The 21,526-nt window shown below is 45.0% G+C and overlaps 1 protein-coding gene across 1 annotated transcript in view; it reads left to right on the forward strand.

The window, feature by feature from the left end:
• DUSP10 (dual specificity phosphatase 10) overlaps nt 1-21,526 on the forward strand; it is a 38,071-nt gene that overhangs the window by 13,117 nt on the left and 3,428 nt on the right. The window contains exon 3 of the mRNA XM_077887111.1: nt 19,577-19,948. Within this exon, the coding sequence (XP_077743237.1) occupies nt 19,577-19,948 (372 nt within the window). The remainder of the gene's footprint in view (nt 1-19,576; nt 19,949-21,526) is intronic.

Raw genomic sequence — 21,526 nt, forward strand, 5'->3', positions numbered from 1 at the left:
GCTCATAGATGAGTAACTGAGACTCCGAGAGATCCAGGCCGGTGTCCAAGGTCATTCAGCTGTTAGATCCTGGGCTCAGCACTGATACGCTTCTGCTCGTTGCATTTTCAATGTAGAGAACCTTCGGATGTATTCTCCTAGTAGCCTGTGGATGTGAGGGTGGTGTTCCTTCTGCACATATTAAAATACTTTCTGGAGGGGCATATAGGTGAGTGGGAAGAAAGACAGGTACAACGTTAGATTTTATAGCAAGAAGAATATATGATGGAATATATGATATGATGGATGGTACGAGATGATGTGTGACGACATCTCAAAGACTCTAATACTCAAAGGCATTTGATTGCTTTATATTCATTATCCATTCTGTAAGCTGTTAGTGGATAATAACATTAACTATAGATTTTTTTCCCCCCGAATCATGTGAGGAAGGAATTTCTAATAGGGTTATCAGTATCCTTTGAGAAAGTTCATTCTCTAGGATAAGGGAACAGAGATCTTATCGAACTATTTATTATTTTTCACTTCGGCTTTCTTCCCCTTTCTCTTTTTTTTTTAAATTAATTTATTTACTCATGAGAGACACAAAGAGGGAGGCAGAGACATAACAGAGGGAGAAGCAAGTTCCTTGCGGAGAGCCCGATGTGGGACTCTATCCTAGGGCTCCGGGATCATGACCTAAGCCGAAGGCAGATGCTCAACCACCGAGCCACCCAGGTGCCCATTTCTTCTTTTTTTCTTATCTTTCTTCTTCCCTTCTACAACCTAAGCCTACAAATACAGCTAATCAGGGAGTATGGCAGAGACGGACCCTGGGAAAAGCCTCATGGGCACCCTTGAAGGCTAGCAGAACAGACCCCTGGGAACCTGGCCCAGAGGAAGCATTCATTCAGGCGGAATTAGTGAGCATTTGTTCCAACTGTCCCATTTTACAGATGTGAATGCTGATCACTTACCCAAGAACATCTAAGCAGCTAGTAGCAAAACTGGTATAGGATCCACGTTCCCTCACCCGTGATTCAGTAATCCATTACTTCCCAGTGGGAGTGCTATCCTTTGGTTTGTATCAGAGTCATTATCAAATAAGAGAATCTTGGGAGTCCACTTGTTTGGTCACATCGCTCCATGTTCATCCTTCCCTTTCCCTTTGTTGTGAGCTTGGTAAGTGACTTCTCAATGAATCAGTCTGCAAATTTGTATTTGTAGTCACTCTCCTTCAGAATTTAAATCTCTCCTATCACACCAAGTATAGTTGGGAGGTTAACTCCATGGATTCTAGAACCAGACCGCTGAGTTTGAATTCTCACTTGGCCGCTTATTAGAAGTGTGAACTTGTAGGCATTGAATTTAATGTGCCTCGGTTTTCTTATCCTTGAAATGGGGAGGGTAAGGATACTTCTCTCATGGGATTAATTGAGGATTAAATTAGATAACACACGTACAAGTGCTTTGAACAGTGCCAGACATGTAACGACTAGCATTTATTAAAAATGTCCCATAATTATAATATGAAATAGCCATAAGAATACTTCATCATTATCTATTTATATCCAAAGGATATATGAGTGATATAATTTAGAAAAATGGATTGACATTGCCCCTGGTACAGCATAAATAGAAACAGCTCCTTGATATTTGGTAGATTTTGGTTCAAAGATTTGGAAAAACGCAGTGGCTTGGATAGATAACTACATCTGTACTTTTTTCTGAATCAGTGCCATACTGGAAAATTATATACTATTTCTCTTTAAGAAAATCTTATAAAATTAAGTCTTAGCAAAGACTTAATTATGTAGCCATTGTTGGAATATCAAGAAAATTTTAGAAAGGAGAAAACAGATGATATACTTATCCCCCTGCCTGGTCTAGTTTCATTTTTACATATTCTCTTCATTCTTTTCCCATATATGTGCATATTTTGCAGAGTTTCTCATATGGAAACTGAAATTCATTTTCGCTTTATATTGTATGTAGTTTTGCTTTCCTATATCGCCATCAGATTTTCTTTTAATGTTATAGCATGTCTTATTTTATGGATGCCTCACGTTTTACTTAACTAATCTGCCTATTAATGACATTAAGATTATTTCCCAAGTTTTTGATATTATAAGAAAAACCTCTTGAGGGAATCCCTTCTCTGGAATCTTCTTTACAGTGTCCCCCCCAACCTGCTTCCCCATAACCACCACCTTGAGGAATGGAGGCTGGGGCCAGCTACCTTGGCTTTATATTCCTACCCCCACCCCCATTCCCCCCATTCCCTTCCTGTACATTCCTGCTTTTCTCCTCAGAATATGAGGGCCAACTACCTAGCAAAGTTACTGATTTTTAGGGAAGTCTTTGTCCTTGATTATAGGTCTCTGCACACATTTCAGCTGTATGTGTGGCACATATACCCTGATAAGGCATGTGTGTAAATCTTGGGCTTTGGTGGGCAGACTGAGAAAGTGTGGAGACCCCACTCAGTGCTATTAAAAAACAGAAGCCATCGTGGAAGTGGATGAGCTGACAGGGCCAACACCACCTCATTTCGTAAATATGAGTCACCCCCAGGACACTTTAAAAGGGACATCATGACGACAACAGCACGAAGTGTTAGACGTTGTGAGATGCTGAGTAATATGTGTTTGTGGGCTCCCCCTTTCCCCCCCTTCTCAAACCCTGGGGTTTTAGGGCAGTGTGGAAGCCTTCAGAGTGTTTCAGCAAATGCAGTCAAAAGAATACATCAGAATGGAAAGATAATTCCCATTAGTTCTTTTTGCCAAATTGAGGTAAAATGCCCTTTAAATAGGAGCTAATTCTCTGACAGATAATTAGCTTGTCTTCCTTGATAAGGTATGTGAATTGGATTGCATTTATTATAATTAATCCTGCATATTATGTAAAAATGCATTCGTCTGCCCTTATTAGGTGGATCTCTTTATTCCTACCTTGAGGGTGGCTGGCACCCCCCACCCCAACTCCAGTGAGAATTGAATGAATTGGATGAATGTCAGGATGTTAGGCAGCTCTCCCTCACCAAAGTTAGGACCCACAGCCGAATGTGGGGCGCCACCATTAAAGGAGACAGAGCTTTCATATTAATATCTGCATCATTTCAAAAAACAAACAAACCCTTGAGAATGTTTTGGGACTTGAGAACTGGATGCTACAGAGCTGCCTAAATAATTGCCTTAAAATCACTCCCCAAAGGGTGATATTCTTCTGGATTTACAGTGAAGAACTTTTTCCAGGGAGTGAAGAGTGGGGTTACTGGTTCAGTATACTTAGCTGGTGGCTGGGCAGTGACTCTGGGGGGTGGCCCAGGATGAGGAGGGACTCCTCAGTGACTCAAGGAGCCAATGCTCCTTGCTGTGGTTCCCCCCCTCAGCCCCGGCCATTCACAGCTCCTTGCCACATCCTCGTCTGGCTGCAAGGCGTTTTGGGGCATCTTGTCCCAGTGAAAGCTGTTGCTCATAGTCACTTGATTTTGCCCATTTTAAATATGTGTTGGGGAGATATGGGAGCATGGGAATAAAAGAGCAAAAGGATAATATGGATTATCTAACTGAGAGTCTCTAAGTTGAAATGTTTCTTTTCTTGAGAAGGTGGGGGCTGTTCCATGTTCTGTGGAGTGGAGCCAGGCTTCTGGCATCTTAGACTGTAGTCGTTTGCCACGGCTCCTACCTGTGTGTGAGCGTGTGCACGTACATATTTGAGTTCACATTTATAAAAGGGGGTGGTATGGCACTGAGCTTTAACTCCTTTAGTGGAAATAACAACAGCCATGATCTCTATCTGTGCTATGCAATATGGCAGCCGGGAGTCACATGTGGCTACCGAGCCTTTGAAATGGGGCTAGTCCAAATGGAGGTGTGCTACACGTGTAACATATATATTGGATTTCAAAGACTTTGTGCAAAAAGGGAATGTAAAATTAATAATTGTTTTAACATGGGGCACCTGGGTGGCTCAGTCAGTTAAGTGTCCGACTCTTGATTTTGACTCAGGGGCATGATCTCAGAATTTTAGCCCATTGGTAAGAAGTGTGGGTAGCCTGGGCCTCCTGAACTTGTGGCTGGCATCTGAAGGGAGGACAGTTTTGTTGGGGACTGTACCCTTAACTTGTGGAATCTGTGCTGAGTCTGTGTTGTTAGTATCAGGATTGCACTGTAGCCTTCCAAGAATACACACCTTTCATCTGGATATACAAGTTAGGGGCGCCGTGATTGGGAAAGTAAAGGACTGTACCTTAACTCGCTTGGCTCCCTAAGCCCCATATAATGGGCAACAATGGCTAGTTCCATTCTAGACGTGTGAAATGACTCAGCCTTTGAGTCATTAACCACTAGTCAACGCTTTTGACCACCAGGCTCAGCCTGGAGACAGGGAAGTTTCTGACACCACCACCACCAGTACCCTCCAGCCTGCAACTCTTAGGGTCCTCCCTGTGTCTTCATTACCCAGATAACACCCCATGGTGGTGACATACATGGGTACCAGCACTTCCCTGATACCAGAGATTCCTAAATAGTAATGTTGGGATGGAATTCCTTATAGGAAACTGATATAGGGTGATGCTATGAGTAAGGGGTGTTTTGTGGGTTTCTTCGTTTCTTCTTTTTTAACAGTGTTCATTGTCTAGAACCATACTTTTGTAGTATGTGTTCCATTACATCTCATAAACAATGTATTCAAATCAATTGTCTTTTCTTTGGAGGCTTTTGTTTGGATTTTTAAACCATGATCCTATGTGTTTTATCCATTTATTTTTGTTTGGTTTCTCCTTCCCTGCTTAAAATAGACACTGTCTCTTGCTTGTGGTCCTACGAACCATTACCCTTCTGCTCATACTCAGGCCTGGCCGTTGTCCTGCAAGGCCTCTTAGGTCACCAGCTCCTAGAAAGTGGAGTCTTGCAAGGGCATCTTGGGGCTGCCCTCGAAGGCACATTTCTAAGAAAAGACAAACTTAAACTCTGTAGTGATTGCAAGGGAAGATTCCTTTACCAGTGAAAGCTGGGAATGGGACAAAAAGGGTGCTAGAGTTCTAAAAGAGTCTTTTGAAATACCCAAGATGACTCGATTTCTATTTAACTTGGACCAGCCCGGAGCACTTCTCATACTGCCACTATGCCGGGCTTGATCTTCAGAGCTGTTCACGTTACCTCTTAGGCAGCTCTCCCCACCACCCTCAGTGATTGTGGGGTGTCCATCAGTCCCAGTTTCTAAAAGGGCAATTGGATCCTCAGAAACAACTAAAGAGGTCCAAAAAATTAGACATTCTATTCTCACTCATTGCCCCTCAGCCTCTCACCTTCTAGAGGACTAGAGGTTGTGAGGCCCCTTGTCTACCTTCCATAATGTTACTCCTGTGAGAGAGCAAGGGTTGTGACAGCTCTTTTTTAGAGAAGAGGAAACTCCTGTGTTTGAGGAAAAACCTCTGATGATGTGATCATGCTTTAGAATGACCATAAGATTAAGTCACTTAACCAGATGCACATGGTTAATGAGAGGGGTCAGAGGAACCCAGAATTCCTGATTTTTAGATCCAGCATTGTGTCCCTTCAACCTGAGGCAGAAGAAACAGCCCTCAGGGTGGTGAAGACCCTCTACCTGAATTGTCTATCTGCTCCTTCTCACCATGCGCAAGTGGGAGGGCAGTTAGTTCAGAGAGGGCCAGGTCAGAGCCTGTTGAGATTTGTATGCTGGGTACGGAGCCCCCGGCCCATATTCAGTGCTTGGTAAATGTGTGTGGAACTGAACTGGGGACCCCTTCCATGGTCCTGGATATCCTTCAGGTGAGGCATGCCCTCCTGAGCTGCCTTTTCTCCTTCATGGCTGCTTTCCATCTCTACTGCTCATCACTCATATAGCATGTCCAAGCGGGAGGCATGGGGAGGAGAGAAAACAAGTGGAGGGCCAGAGGAAGGGGAGGAAGAAGCAGACTCCTCTGCTGAGCGGAGCTCAATCCCAGGACCCTGAGACCATGACCTGAGCTGAAGGCAGACGCTTAACCGACTGAGCCACCCAGGGGTCCTCTCAGTAGGTTTTTAAAAGATTTCTGCCAATTTTTTTGTTAAGTTTCCTTTAAAGTTTCTTCATTTTTCCTTCTTTGTCTTGTTAATTTTCAGAATACACACACACACACATAATTTTTTTTTAATCTCTCAAATCCCCCAAATTATGCTGAACCACACATTATAGGTGCTTGTCAACTAACTGGCCTTTTCCCATGTCATTCATTTCAAAGGCTATGTAATCTAGAAATATTTCACGAGCACCTCCACAAATCAGGTATTGCTCCAGGGCGCCAAACAGTAAATACCTTTATAATTTCCCTTAAAAACTACCAGCAGCAGCTCATTAAATTCTTGCAATAACCCTATTGTTGCCTGTTGGCACTATTATTAGTCGCATTTTACAAATGAGGAGACCAGGGTACAAGAGGGGTAAGCAGCCTGGCCACGATCCTACTGCTGGAAAGTCGTGGAGGCAGCTCGGGCCCAGCACAGTGGATGGTCAGGCTCGGTTTCCTCGAAGACAAACAACGTGTCGACATTCTTGGGTGGGAGTGGGCTCGCCACCTTTATAATAACAGTACTCAAGTGAGGGAATAACCAGTAATTTCAGGTTGTGATAAGTGCCCTGAAGACAACAAAACCTTGAAACTTGATGCTGTAACAAAAGAGCGGCCTGAGAAGTTCCCTGTAAATTGGACATTGGGAAGAGCCTCCCGAGGAGATCACACCTGATTGAAGGCCTGAACCACCTACATGAGTGAGGATTGAGGGGAAGAGGGTTCCAAGAAGAGAGAGCAGCAGGCCCTCAGGCCCCCGATGAGGGGGGCAGACCACCCAGGCCTCGCAGCTCTGAGACAGCTTCTCTCTCCTTCTTGCCACCATCCCTCCATAGCTGGTTTATCCAAGCTGTGTTGAAGTTAGAGAGTGCTAGCATTTGGAGCACAGATGATCCAAACTCCTGATTTCATAGAAGTGGCAACAGAGGTCTCCGGACTAGAACCCAGGATCCCTTCAATGTGGAAAGAAGGGCTGTGCTTCAAGGGCTGGCTGTTTGGACATTTGTCACCCTGAGCGATGTGGGGCATTGGCATGGCATTCAATGTGGCCGGGACGTCCGATGGTGCCAGATGTGGGGTGCATCCCAGGCCAGCACCCCACGGCACATGTCCCAGGTTGAACTGACCACTCCTTGGCTGGCCCTCCCATGAGCCACAAGTCCGGGTCCGCAGTCTATCATCCCAGCCCCCCTCCCCAGGGATGCACTGGTCTCTTGGTTCTTTCCCCCTTAATTTCAGAAGGTGGCCCACTAAGTGGGGATGTGCTAGCTTTGACCTGAGGCCACTTCGTGTATCTCTGGGTACTCCCAGGCCTCCCCTGGCTTCCGGCCCACCTTTCCGAGCTCAGCCCTTCCTCCGTGGTCTGAGTGTGGGGCACGGTGGGCTGGGTGGAATCGGTTGCAAGTGGAGCTCACGCCTGCTCTTTCTGGCAGTTGATTGTTAAATGCTCGGGCTTGCTTAGTTATTCTTGCCAAATATAGAATTCAGCTCTGTGACTTGCGGAACTTGTTGCTATGCCTTTCGTGAACTGAAACATTGGTTCTGTAAAACAACTCAAATTTTGATGTTGACACTTGATCTTTCCCCCTGCCACTTCCTGAATTCCCTAAGCTACAGCCTTTGACCTCCAGATCATATGAAAACACGTTGCCAGAAAAGCTGTTTGCTTGGACGTGGGGCTCTCATTCAAAGCAAGCTAAGATGTGCACGGGACTGTCGGCGAGGTGCTGTCCTCCCCGATGGTAGTGAGGCCACTCGGACTTCACTTGTGTAACTTTGCCTTGCTTCCTGCTTCTCCTCCCCTCCTCTTGTCATGGATGTTTCTAGATGACCTTTGGTGAATGTAATTTCCAATGAGAATGTTTCACAGTAGAAATATGCTTTCCCTTGAGGCTTGCTCTTGATATTTCTAGAGATTTATTTAATTGGACTCTACTTAAATCCCATTGGAAAACATACTTTTGCTGTGAAGTTGTGATGTGTTTAATTTGGGGTCTAAGACAAATGTCGGTCCTCAGGGGAGCTGGACTGTTAGCAGCAGGGCTCCTTTTGTACAGTGGGGTTGTTTAATGAATAGCTTCACTGGGCTTTCCTCTGTTTGTTTGTTTAGCAATGCTTCATTATTTAAACTTCTGCACTGAAAAGCAAAGAATGTTTTCCCTCTCTTCAGAGAATTAAACAATAATGGAGAGTATCTGGTTGAACTCTTGGGAAAAATATGGCTTTGTGTTTTATAGCACTCTCCTCCTGTTAACATTCTTCCCTCTGCAGCCTTCCAGTATGATCTCATGGATTTTTTTTTCCCCTCCCTTAATCCGCCTTGATGGATTAACCGGTATTGAGCTTTTTAGCGAACAGAGAAGGTGTAGCCCTAACATGGGAGAGAGTACCCTCCCAAATATGCAGAAATTGTCCATCAAAAATGTTCTTCAGCCCAGAAAGGTGCTGCAGGGAGGCCCTGGGTCAATGCTGATCCACAAGGAGTGTGTAACCAATGACGTTCGTGTCTTTGGGAAGGGAGTGGGGTGTCTCTGCTTGTGGCTGGCTCGTGGAACTAAGGTTCTGGGTGGTTCCATGGACTTGATTCTGATGGCCATGCTGGTCCTGTAGGCAGCATCCTCATCTTGACCTTAGAATGTCTCAGGTTTCATTTTAAGATGTGATAAAACTTGGTTTGGCTCCCGGGGGCCAGGTTCCCAAATAATTCACAGGCTTGGGTGTGGCTCTTCGAAAGTAGGAATTATAATTTATATTTTTAAAAAGTAAGCTATATTGGTGGTTAAAAGTGGAACCATATTAGTCTGCAAAATATCATAGTCAGGTGCATTTAAATGCTTTACTCTCTCACAGTTCTGGAGGCTGGAAGTCTGAAATCTAGGGGCCAGGATGGTCAGGTTGTGGTGAGAGCCCTCTTCCTGGCTCGCAGACAGCCACCTTCTCGCTGTGTCCCCCCCCCGCCCCCCCATCATCGTGGATGGAAAGTCACCAAGCTCTCTGTCTCTTTTTACAAGGGCACTAGTCTCATCATGAGAACTCCACCCCCATGACCTCATCTAAAACTAATTACCTCTCAAAGGCCCTATCTCCAAATACCACCACACTGGGTGTGGAGGGAGCCCTGGGGGGTCTGACTTCAACATGTGAATTTGGGGGCGTGGGGTGGGGGACACGGTTCAGTCCATAGCAGGTACAAAAGATGTATTTTGGGAAAGAAACGGTGTGATTTTTGCCCAGGTTTTGGAGTATAGGTAAATTGCACCATCTGGTAAGTTCATTTTTTCCCCCCTTTCTCTCTTGATGCCTTTTTCTTTTCAAACACATAATAATCCCGTATTATGGACTTCTGAACAATCAAGAGCTTCCTGCTGAACTTAGAATAAAATCCTCACTGCATAATGTCCCTAAGAGGCCCTCTGCAGAGTTCTTTGACTTCCGCTGGTCACTCCCTCCCCTTGCCTGCTCATTAGGCTCCAACCATTGGGCTCCCTGGAGTCACCACTGGGCTAGGGAGTGTCCTGCCCTTGCCAATGGTGTGGCCTCTCTGCCCTTTACCCGTTCCCCAAGCTAGCCCTTCCCTTCTCATCCCCAGAGAGGCCCTCCTGGAACCCCATCTAATTAGTTCCCTCTCACAGCACCCAGAAACTGGAGGCCACCTCATGGCCCTTATCATAATTAATCATTACCTTTTTCTTTGTGTGTTTATATGTTTATCATCCATCTCCTCCCTTGGACCCTGACCTGTGGGGAGGGTGAGAGGTGGAGAGAGGGAAGGGGCATCCACCGCATGTCACTCAAATCCCAAAATGTTCTACAGGGCTTGCTCTTAGATAAAAGAGATTATAAAATGGAAATGTGCTAATATCTCTGGCTTGTCTGCTAAGGAAACCCAGAGACTTGAGCTGAGTGTTTCCATCTGGTGTGTCTTTCTCCCTGGGAGCTGGTGGGTCTGTGCTGAGACTTAGGGACGGTTTAGATGTGGAGGGTTAGAGGAACCAGAAGGAAATCTGACCTTGCAAGTCTCCACTAGGAACATAGGGCTGGAACTCGGCTGTCCTTGGGCCACACCTTAGGCCCCACACATCGAGCCTGTGTTTTGACAGGCACACTTATTCGTGGAAAGCCACTCACCTGATGGACTCCCAAAGCCCTGTCGTGGAAAGAAAACAATTCCTTTCCCTCTGGTTCATTGGCATGTTTGTTAGTGGGAGTGAAGTTCGTTCTAGAGGCAGGTGGACTCCCTGTGAAAATGAGATTCCGCAGGGGGGCCCTTCGGACGGAGTGGGAGGCTGCAGGGGGCGACTGGACCCACCAGGGCTGGTGGGCCGCTCTGTCCAGTCTGGGCCAGGCTGAAAGGCTGACTCCCAGCAGACGGTGACACCCACCCCTGCCTTCCAGGTGGTTCTTCTCAAACCATTCTGACAAGATGGGGAGAGTGGGTGTCAAGGTGGGGTTCTCACTAGGTGCGGGGAGAAGGGGCCGGACCTACCCTGGATTCTTTGAGCATAGGTTTCAAAAATAATCTGCGGATTCCTTGGCAGGCCAGGCATCACAGATGTTCCAGGTAGACTCTTCCCTCCTTCTGGTCTTCCTCCCTTATTCTCCTGTTGGGTTTCTGAGAGAGGGAAGGGGTGGGGGCGGAGGAGGCGGGGTAGGGGGGATGCAGAGGGAGCCAACAGGTGCTGGCGGTGCAGAAGAGGGGCCGAAGGTGGCCCTTCCTAGTCCCAGTGACTCCTGCAAAAACCTGAGGGGGGTTCCGGGGCTGTGGGAACTCTGACATCTTACAGTTTGAATCCCACTCACATGAAAGTCATCTGCTCATTAAGAGAACACGAAGCTGTTTAATTGTTGTCTTTGTGGAAAATTACATGACTGTCATCAGCTGTTGCTTCTGGCAGCCCTTTCTGTTCTAATGTAAATACATGAGGTCACAGATTTAAGGAAACAGGCTGTATTTATGTCCTTGTGAAGTAGCCTCTCAAACAATCCGCTCCTGTTATTCAAATATGCACAAATTAGACTTGAGGTATCCTAAACCCTGGTTGCCTGTGAAAGCCTTAAAGTGGGGGTGGCAGGAAGGGGACATTAGAAGTGCACCTCCCGTGGTGGGAGAAGGTGCTTTTTTAGCACCCTGGAGCTCTGGAAGCAGCCAGTAAGAAGGTAACCTAATCCCTGGCCCTGTTCTGACCCATCCTGCAGTGAGGGCATTTGGATGCCTTCCCCCACCACAACCCCCAAGGCAACTTCTGAGCTGGGAATTGTGGAGACAGAGATGGGGACAACTGGGGACAGAAGTGTGGCGACAACTTCTGAGCTGTCCTCTGGTGGGGACAGAGGGAGAATCTTTGCAATTCAGACAGAACTGTGCCAGGAGCAGCGTTTCCTGGAAGGTGTGTGATCAGAGCTTCATTTTCAACTTTTTAAAAACACGGTTCCTCAGTCATTGGATCCTTCTGACTCGGTTCTCGTTTTTGAGATAACTATTTAGGCAGGCATTTATACAAAATTCTCTTCCACTGAGGACATCGCAAAGATCTTATATATCAAAGAAGGAAGCAATGCATTTTAAAACATAGGAAGGAAGAGCCCCCAAACAAGTGAATGATTGCAAATAGCCGTAGAAGTCTATAGAGACAGAAATTAAGCTGAGAGCTCGTTGCAAATTATACAAAGACTGGGAAGGAGCAAGTTCTTGGTATACATTATAGTCAAATGTTAGCTTATTTCCAGAATGCTAGATTTTATAATCTACCAAATTGTGGGAGCGATGGCACAGAATCTGAAGGACACACAAATACGTAAGTTACTTGTGTTACAGTGACTATACCAGCAATGTTTATTTGGGGTAAGCATCAGTGATCTAAATTATGATTTCTGTCCAGCAGAAAATCCAATGAAAGGACTATATTGTTCACTCAAATTTTGAGTAAATTCTAGTAGAAACTTTTCAGGAATTTTCTTCAAAACATAACTAAATACCACGTGGTTAGGTTAAATAATATCGAATATAAGAACAAGAGTGACCTTCAGTCTGTTATAGGAAGATGGTTTTGTGAGGGGCATTCTTGAAATAATTTCTACCTACAATTTGTCAGTAGGTAAAGTTGACACCAGGAAGCTCCTTTTTTATCTTTTAATGTTCGTAAGTTATTTCCAAAAAGGAATTGATCATTTATCTCAATATCTCTTCCCTACAGTGTTTGGTACCAAACATATCAACAAACCATCTGCCCTCCTGTGACATTTGGTGAAGCCTTATGTACGGAGGGATTTAAATAAGACTATCCCTGTTCTCCAAGAACTGAAAATCTATGAAAGCTATTCATTTAGGTATGCATAGGAAGAAAAAAATGAAAAAAAGTAAATATTCAAAGTGCAGTTTTAGTTGTGAAGTGAGACTGCATGTGTACATATTACAAATGCTTAAACTAAGATTTTATACAGTGACCCTGAGCAAAATTTTGAACATCTCAACTAATTGAGGAATTATAAATAGAGAAAAGTTATACATCCATGCAACACAATTTTTCAAGATCTCTGTTTCTAAAATTTCTAGAAATCTCTATATATGTGTATGTATATATGTATCTCCAGAAAATTTGCCAGGAATGCCTTTAGCCCATTTGGATAACCCTATTTATTTTCGCTCTCCATTCTATCGAAAACTTAGAACATGAATAACTAGATATAATGCAGTTTCCAGTGGAGACCACCAACCACCAGACCCTGTTCTGTGTGCCATCTTCACCTGTGTTAGTGAAGTCTGAGCTGAGACCCAACAGCACAGCATATGACCTTTACGAGGGCAGAGCTGCAGGCAGTGTGCCCTGTGGTCTGTGCTTTGGCACCCTTTCCCTTGCTCAGGACTGGCTCTGACAGATGTTCTTTTCCCCGTGTCTCTAAACCAACTGTACCTTCCTTCAAGGTCCCACCTCTAGCTCAACCCACTCCTTTGCACTAGAGCACAGTCATCCTCCTGCACCTGACCACCTGAGTGCTCCTTATCTTTGCGGCCCCACTGACAATCCTTATCCAGATAGCTACAGGGTTTGAATACCTTCTTAAAGACCAGGATGGATGTTTTACTAGCAGTTTCACCAAATCATTACAAGCTAGTAGTTATTCCTGTTTTAAACTTAAGGAAAACGAGTCCAGAAACACCCAGTAACTTTCACAAAGCCACACAGCTGGCATGGGGCAGAGCCAGTATTCTGAATCAAGGCAAAGCTTTCCCCCCTGCTGCCTTATATATCATAGACCGCCTTCTAGAGTTGGCTTTTAAAATATATCTGTAGAAAACTTATATCTCCTATCAAAGACACCAGACCAGGAAAAAAACAAAACAAAACAAAACAGGTCATGAGGCAACGTAAATATATCTTCCTGGAACATTTAACAATATTTGTCCAAATCATCAATATGTCCTCAGCTGGATTCAAGATCCTGATGTTGTTAAGAATGTTAAGCTTAATGATACCTCTTTGTTTATGTCTTTTCACACATTGGACATTTCACATGTAAGTGATGAAATGTCGTGATTGTAGAGATCACAGGGAGACTCCTCACTGACTCATGGTCCCACCGACCAAACTTCTGGACCCAGCGTCCCAGCTCTGTCTCTTCCCTGGATAACAAAAGTGTTTCTTAATCCCTTTGTTTCTTTGTATACCTACTTACATAGGGCTCTCACTTGACTCATCCTCGCGCTTTTCTATAGCCGCCCCATGTTGCCCCAGGGACAGGATCATAAGGCGGTTTAGCGGACACCACCTGGTGTCATTGAACTTGAAATCATTCCTACTATAATATACAGTCTGTGGACTAAAAAGACAATTCCATGTAAAACAAACAGTAACAGTTTCCTGGGTGGATCTAGCTGGTATCCCAAATATTTCTAATATTTCTCCTATTAAGGTGGGTGATTTTCTGCCTTGAGTATGAAGTCACCATGACCCTGTCTTTGAGAGTTTCAGTGCAAGAAGCCTAACATCCACTCCAGTTTACCCAGGCTTTGTTTCTTCCACAAGGATCCTTGATATGTACAATCTTGAGAGTCTGCTTTGATGTACTGCGGTCTCCATGGAGGACCCACCAAATGGCCCTGTGAGGGCCCATTTTACATTAATCTCTCTCCCAGTTGTAGTAATGATATATAACTCATGTAGCACTTTATCCATGTGAAGAGACCTATGAGGTAGATACCAGGGTGAACTACATATTTTGGATGTAGAGACAAAAGGGCAGAGAGATACTAAATAATTCGCCCAAGGTAACACAGCTAGGTAGCGATGGCAGCCTGGATTTTAAACCCCAATCGTCTGGCTCCAGAGTCTGTGTTCTTAACCACTATCATCAAAGTACCATTTTACTTCATATAAGACTATTCAGGGGCAGCCTGGGTGGCTCAGTGGTTTAGCACCTGCCTTCGGCCCGGGGCCTGATCCCGGGGACCTGGGATCCAGTCCCATGTTGGGCTCCCTGCGTGGGGCCTGCTTCTCCCTCTGCCTGTGTCTCTGCGTCTCTCTCACTCTCTCTGTGTCTCTCATGAATAAATAAATAAAATCTTAAAAAAAAAAAAAAAAAAAGACTATTCACCCAGGCTCAGTCGGTTGAGTGTTCAACTCTTGATTTCAGCTCAGGTCACAATCTATCTCAGAGTGGTAAGATCGAGTCCCACGTACGGCCCCGTGCTCAGCACAGAGTCTGCTGGAGATTCTCTCTCTCTGCCCTTCCCCTTGCTCGCACTCTCTCTCTCTAAAATAAATAAATACATCTTTTTTAAAAATTAAAAAAAAAATAAAAGACTAGTCACCCACTAAGAAAAAGTAGACCAAAAAAGGGGGTGATCAGTATGCTCTCAGCAAACTTGTAGAAGAGCTCCTTTTTATCCCCCCTCCCACCTCTCTTTGGGTTTTTGGGTAATTCCATTTGCTGACCTTCAGTGAGAGTTCTCCTTACATTTCTGTAAGGAGAACGTTCTGGAAAGTTCACTTTCCAGCTTAGCATGAAACCAAAAAGCATGTGTGTGTGAAAGTGCTGTCCATCTTCAGAATATGGAAATCTCTTGCTCATAGATTTTGCATTTGGATGCGGTTCCTTAATTTGCCGCCCAGAGCACTGCTCCCGGTCGCATTACAGAAAGCTCTTCTGTTCCTAGGACTGCAATAGCCAAAACAGCACCAGGAGCTGAAACCAATCTACAAAGAGCTTTCCCGCTAAGACGAGCCTCCGTTGCTTCAGTGGGACCGCGGCCTTGCTGTTGGAAGAACCTGGGACTTGTGTGTCTACAGATTTTTCTTTAGGGGTGGAATATTCTGTGTTGTCCCTGTTCAGAATCAAAGTGCTGACCATGCTCCCATTGGCAGAGAACCTAGGTTTCAGATAAGGTTTGAAATGTTTGCCCCCGGCGATGTGGCTCATGCCTTGAAAATATTTGCACAGTAACTGCAAGCAATCGTGTGCGTAAGAAGATCGCCCTGCCTGGTGGGGACGGGGGTGTGGGGGGAAGGGATGGGCCAAGACCAGTTTTATTTAAAACACACTCCTCCTCTGGAAAACAACAAAACAAAAAAAAAAAAAAAAAAAAAAAACCCACCCCACACAGGAATTCAAAAAATATGCAGTTTTTATTGGGAAAGCCAAGGCAAAACAAATGAAATCAGATCTATTTGCTTAGGAAGGAGAGGGTGCTATTGTTTTCTTTATGATAAAAGTATATTTTTTAGATGTTAAAACTGCTCAGATACATTGTCCCTACTTCTTTTTAAATTTTAAAAGTAAAAACTCTAGAACATTAGCTTACTGATCATTTAGAGGCTTTATTAAGCAAAGGAATTTTTTTTTAAAGATCTTTCAAATGACAGTTTCCAAAAAAATAAAAAATAAATAAAAATAAAATGGCAGTTTCCCGAAGTAATGCAAACCAAAAAGTGCTCACTATGGATAGATGTTTCAAAATACTTTATTTTTACTAACTGGTCTGATCCTCAAAACAGTCGTGTGAGGTAGGGATGACTATTCTCCCTATTTTATATCTGGGGAAACTGAGGAACCAGGAGGTAGGAGATTTGCTCAGGGTCTAGCAGCTAGTGTCGCCCGTGCTGGGACTCAAACCCAAGCCGTGTGGCCTGAGAACCACTGCATAGCACTTCGGGTTCTCACGGACCGCAGTGGGGACCAACTAAAGGGAGACAAGGACAAGGATGGTGAGGAGAGCAGGGAAAGAAGACTTTATTTATCAAATGCCTAGTTCTACATCAGTGTTTTCACATAGGCTGCCCACACCGCAACTCGAAGGGTGGGTGACATTATGCCCACTTTGCAGATCAGTAAACTGAGGCTCAATGAGAGATGGTGATTTGCACCAGGACTCAACAGCTCTTATGGGGCAGAAGGAACATTGCAGCCTGGACCTGTCTGCCTCTAACATGTATGCTCTTAACCACCAGCTACCCTGTCTCCACCTCACTTGTTAGTTATCCCATGAGAATGTTCTTATACAATAATAAGGAACAAGACGTAATCAAAGCCCCTTGTCAAGTGACCAGGCAGTTTGGCATATGGTGGGGGAAGGTGGGGCGCAGGTGGTTGGAAGAGACAACCACATTAGCCTTAGGGTTCCCTCCTGGCCTTCCCCAGCTTCCAGTTCCAATCCCCCAGGAGAAGGAATCCATCCTCCTTGCAGACGTCTCTATTAGGAAAAAAAAAAAAAGAAAAAAGCCACCATGGTGAGACTTGCCAGGTTGATTTTGCTGGAAGCACCATCCCGGGAGCCTTGTGTACCTGCTGGTTGTGGATGGTGCGACCCTTACTGAGAACTGATGCCCACGCTGGTCAGCGGACCGACAAGTGAACTGGCCCCTATTTCTTCCTGCCCCTCAAGGAGAATTGCCTGGTGCAAGCTCATGCATTCGAGTCACAATATTTCCTTTTCTCTCCTCCCTGTCTCTGAATATTCTATGAGCAGAGTTCCCGCGTGGCTTAAACACGCAATATACATGTACTTCTGCACGTGAGCACCCCCTGGGACCCGGAGCATTCTGTGTCTGTCTGTCTCAGATTCCTTCCTCCCCTCCCCCAAGGGCTTTTTTCCCCCATTAGGCAAATGGAAGGCCCATGCCACCTGTTAGCATTACATCATTGGCTCCCCAGAACACAGTTGCACCAAGGGCCTTAAACAAAGTAGTTCTTCTTGTATTGTTTGTACTCAAAGAGCTGATATCATGCCAACTGATGTCATTGTATGTCTTTGTGTAACTGCTATGGCAACTGGGCAGGTGGGGAGCCTCCAGCTGATGTCATTGGGAAAGGAGGTGTAGAGACAGAATTTTAAAAAGCTGTATGCTGCTTTTTTCTGTGTGTGGGTTTTTTTGGCATGCACTTTTTTTTTTTTTAAACTAGCTGCTTTTAAGACAAATTACAGCTTGAGTACCCTAAATAAGAACGGACAAAAGTCCCCCCCCCCAACCCCTTTGAGACTTCTTTTGAGTTTATTTTGTTGTTCTTTCCTCTCATCTTATATGAAAAAGTGTAACCACTGCCTTTTTTTAAGGGAAAAAAAAAAAAAAAAGCAAACGAGGCTCCCGTCACAGAGTTGGTGTGAATTGTTTACTTGGATTTTATGGGGGCAAGGCTGAGCAGATTTTAAAGTAACGCTTTGAAGTCTCTTTCGTGGAGTTTGTAATGGGGACAGTGGGTAATTTCAATTTTCTTAAAAAGTAGTCACTACTGAAGTCTTTCTGGTTTTCCATTTCTTTTGTCTACTTTAAAAATAACCTCTTAGGGCCCAGACAAACTTTTCAATCATGATTTCATAGAAGAGTGAGCTAATACTATGTAGAGGCAGAGTGTAATTCTAGAAATCCCTGAAAATGAATTTATAGCTCTTGTTTTTCTTCTCAAGAAGCAAAAATAGGGTTTGACACTCACAGATGAAGTGGCCATAATATTACCCTCTTTGAATGATCTTTGTGTCATCTCTGGGTCTTAATGAAAATATGAACTACCTGGTCTTCATGCCTAGCTGGATGTGTCATGGGTGAGCACAGCCCTGAGACTCGGTCTAGGCTATAGTCTGGAGCTTCCTGCCTGTAGATGCCAAAGATGAGGCTTGAAATGGGGAAGAGCATGTGCTAATGTTCAGAATCTAGTGGACAGATAGACTTCCTGTCTTTATTTCAACACAACCGTATCCTGTCCACACTTTGTGTTTCCGGCCTTATCTCCTAAAACTATCAAGACAGATATCAGGCGTCTCTCAGACGGCATGAATGTGGTCTTCTGGAGGCTTTCAGCTTACAGGAGGTCACTAACTTCCCTCTCCTTTCAAAAGAAAGGCAAGAGTATGTAGTTGTTTGATGAGAATTAGAGCCCACTTGGTAGGAATAGTATCAACTCAGATCTCCTAGCCCTTACGTGTACATTGTGTCATTTGACCCTTGTGATAATCCTTTAGACTTATCCATGTGTGCAGTGCATCCATGCATCTAGCAAATATTAAAGGAAAAATTGAAACCATAAAATGTGATTCATCAATTTCCCAACTTAAGCAAGTGTTCTTTTTCGCACGGTCCTTGAGCTTTGGATCTTGTGTATGATGAATGTTTTTGAGTTGGCTTTGTTTCATTTCACATTAAACAGAAACATTTTCTTTGTTTTCACATCCCTCTCACAACTTTTAATGGCTACTTAATATTCCATGGGAGGAATGCAATAACTTTTACTTTTTTAAAAGTCGTTTTTTGTTCTTGGCCTTTTGTATAAAACAGGTAATGTTGTAGTAAACCTCTTTACGCATCTAGCTGGGTATCTTTGGCCAGATCACTTTCTTAAGCTATATTCCCAAAAGTGATGTTGCACTTGTTGATGGGGAGGTTTGCTTACTTTGCCTGCATTCATTCATGCCAGACTCCCAACTGCACTAAGAGGTAGATGCTATTACCCTCATTTTACAGATGGGGAACCAAAAGCACAGACAGAGAAATTAACTTGCCTAAGTCACAGAGCCAAGAAGTTGTGTTACTGGGACTATAGCCAAGGTAATCTGGGTCTTCCAAGGTCCCTGTCCATAGCTGCCCTGCTGTACCGGGAGCAAACTTGTCTTTCTGGGTGAGGTAAGCTTATGGGAGAGTGCAGGACACATGCCTGTAGTGCCTGAGGAGGCCGGCCATGCCTTCCCTGGCCCCCAAAGCACAGGGTTCTATGTAGGCCACTGAGCATATGGCTCTTGGAGGCAGATCAGATCTGCTGTTGATGAAATTGCCTGATGCTGCAAACGAACTCTTTCCAGGGGAAGGAACATGCCACGGTTTGCGGAAAGAGCACATTTCCAATGTACTGCATGCAGCGAGAGCCTCTGAAGCTTGTCCTGGATCCCCAAGTGGCCTTGCATTTTTGTTCTGATCTTATTTTTAAAAATGTGCATCTGCAACAGTGCACACTTACTTCTATGGGGACAGTGGCAATTTCTGCTGGCTCTGAAGTTCGAGGGATGGTCATTCTCACTCTCTTTTGTGTTTGCTCCAGGTGGACTTAGCAGTTTTAAGCAGAACCATGAAAACCTCTGTGACAACTCCCTCCAGCTCCAGGAGTGCCGGGAGGTGGGGGGCGGTGCGTCTGCAGCCTCGAGCATGCTACCTCAGTCCATCCCCACCACCCCTGACATCGAGAATGCAGAGCTGACGCCCATCTTGCCCTTCCTGTTCCTTGGCAACGAGCAGGATGCTCAGGACCTGGACACGATGCAGCGGCTGAACATAGGCTACGTCATCAACGTCACCACTCACCTGCCCCTCTACCACTACGAGAAAGGCCTGTTCAACTACAAACGGCTGCCGGCCACCGACAGCAACAAGCAGAACCTGCGGCAGTACTTCGAGGAGGCTTTTGAGTTCATCGGTAACTATCTCCCATGGGGGCCTCTCATCCTCCACCTTCCTTTCCCCTCCAGCTTTTGCTTTGAGATCAAGGCCAGGGTTTATGCTGGCCTTGCAGAAAGCCTGCCCTGGGGTGTTTCCAGGCTCTTCGGAGTCACAGCCCACTGAATGCATGGGAGCCACTGGGATGGGTGTAGAGGAACAGTGATTCGGTTTGGTGCTGAAACCCATGTCCCTCTAGCTCTCATGAGAAGGCGGGAAGGGATGAGTGTGGATGTGTTATGTCTCGGAATTTCAAAAGAAGTGATAGAGAGGAAGGCACTGGAGGCCAGAGCTGGCACTGGGGCTATCTGGTCTATTCCATGTATGTCGGAGCCTTGCAAGAAGTAAACTGCAGTGAAGACACCACCTCCAAACTCACCCACGCCTCCTCCTCCTTGGGTTGAATTAATTTGCGGTTGGTATGGCTTCTTTACACGAGGTTGAAGCCAAGGTGGCATTTGCTGGAAGGCTGCCCCTGAAGAAGGTTTTTCAGTAAAACGGTGCTTAGTGAACATCGTGACCTGTCACATCAGCACAGAGGAGGCAGGAGTGGAGGGCTGAGTTGTTTTTCGCTTCCACCTGCTTTGTGTCCGGTCTTCAACACTGGGTAGCAGAAGGGCATGAGTGTGAGCATTAGCGAGGTGGTACTAGATTTCCTAAGACTTGCCCCAAACTCGCTGAAGTAGGAAAGGTCAGGTTGTGTAGCCTGAGCAGTTCCCAGGGAGGGGAATCCTAAAAACAGCAGACTTTAATCTCCGGGAGGAAGGAGCCACCAGCCGAGCCCTAAACCTAATGCCAACTTTTGCTGCTTCTATATAGCCTTGGACTGTTTTAAGGCTCAAGTTATCATTTAAGGGAACACCTGGCACTTAGCAGACACTCAACAATTTTTTCAAGTGACTCCAACCTTTGTTACCACAAGAAGGTGATCCAGTACTTTTCCTAAATATTGTAGCAGGTCGTTACTGGCCTCTGTCCCAGGAAGAATGCACTCATGTTTGGTGTTCCTTTATCCGAAAAGCGCCTTGGGTCTGATAGATTTGCTGTAGAGTTGGCAGTTCTGGTCATGTCACCTGGCTGTTTTCCTTGCTAATTAATTGTGCCTTCAGTGCGGGATCATGGACTATTACTATTCAATCTGGAAGGAAATTCTGAGTGGTCTCTGAACTCGGAAAAATAAAATGACTCCTCCAAGATTGTAAGAATTTTAGTGTCAAAGAAGGGAGCAAGAGTGAAATAAGTCAATCGGAGAAGGACAAATATTATATGGTCTCATTCATTTGGGGAATATAAAAAATAGTGAAAGGGAATAAAGGAGAAAGGAGAAAAAATGAGTGGGAAATATCAGAAAGGGAGACAGAACATGAGAGACTCCTAACTCTGGGAAACGAATTAGGGGTGGTGGAAGGGGAGGTGGGCGGGGGGTGGGGGTGACTGGGTGCCGGGCACTGAGGGGGGCACTTGATGGGATGAGCACTAGGTGTTATTCTATATGTTGGCAAATTGAACACCAGTAAAAAATAAATTTATAAATAAATACATACATGCATACATACAT

This window comes from Canis aureus, chromosome 38 (genome assembly GCF_053574225.1).
Source record: "Canis aureus isolate CA01 chromosome 38, VMU_Caureus_v.1.0, whole genome shotgun sequence".
Classification (NCBI taxonomy): Eukaryota; Metazoa; Chordata; class Mammalia; order Carnivora; family Canidae; genus Canis; species Canis aureus.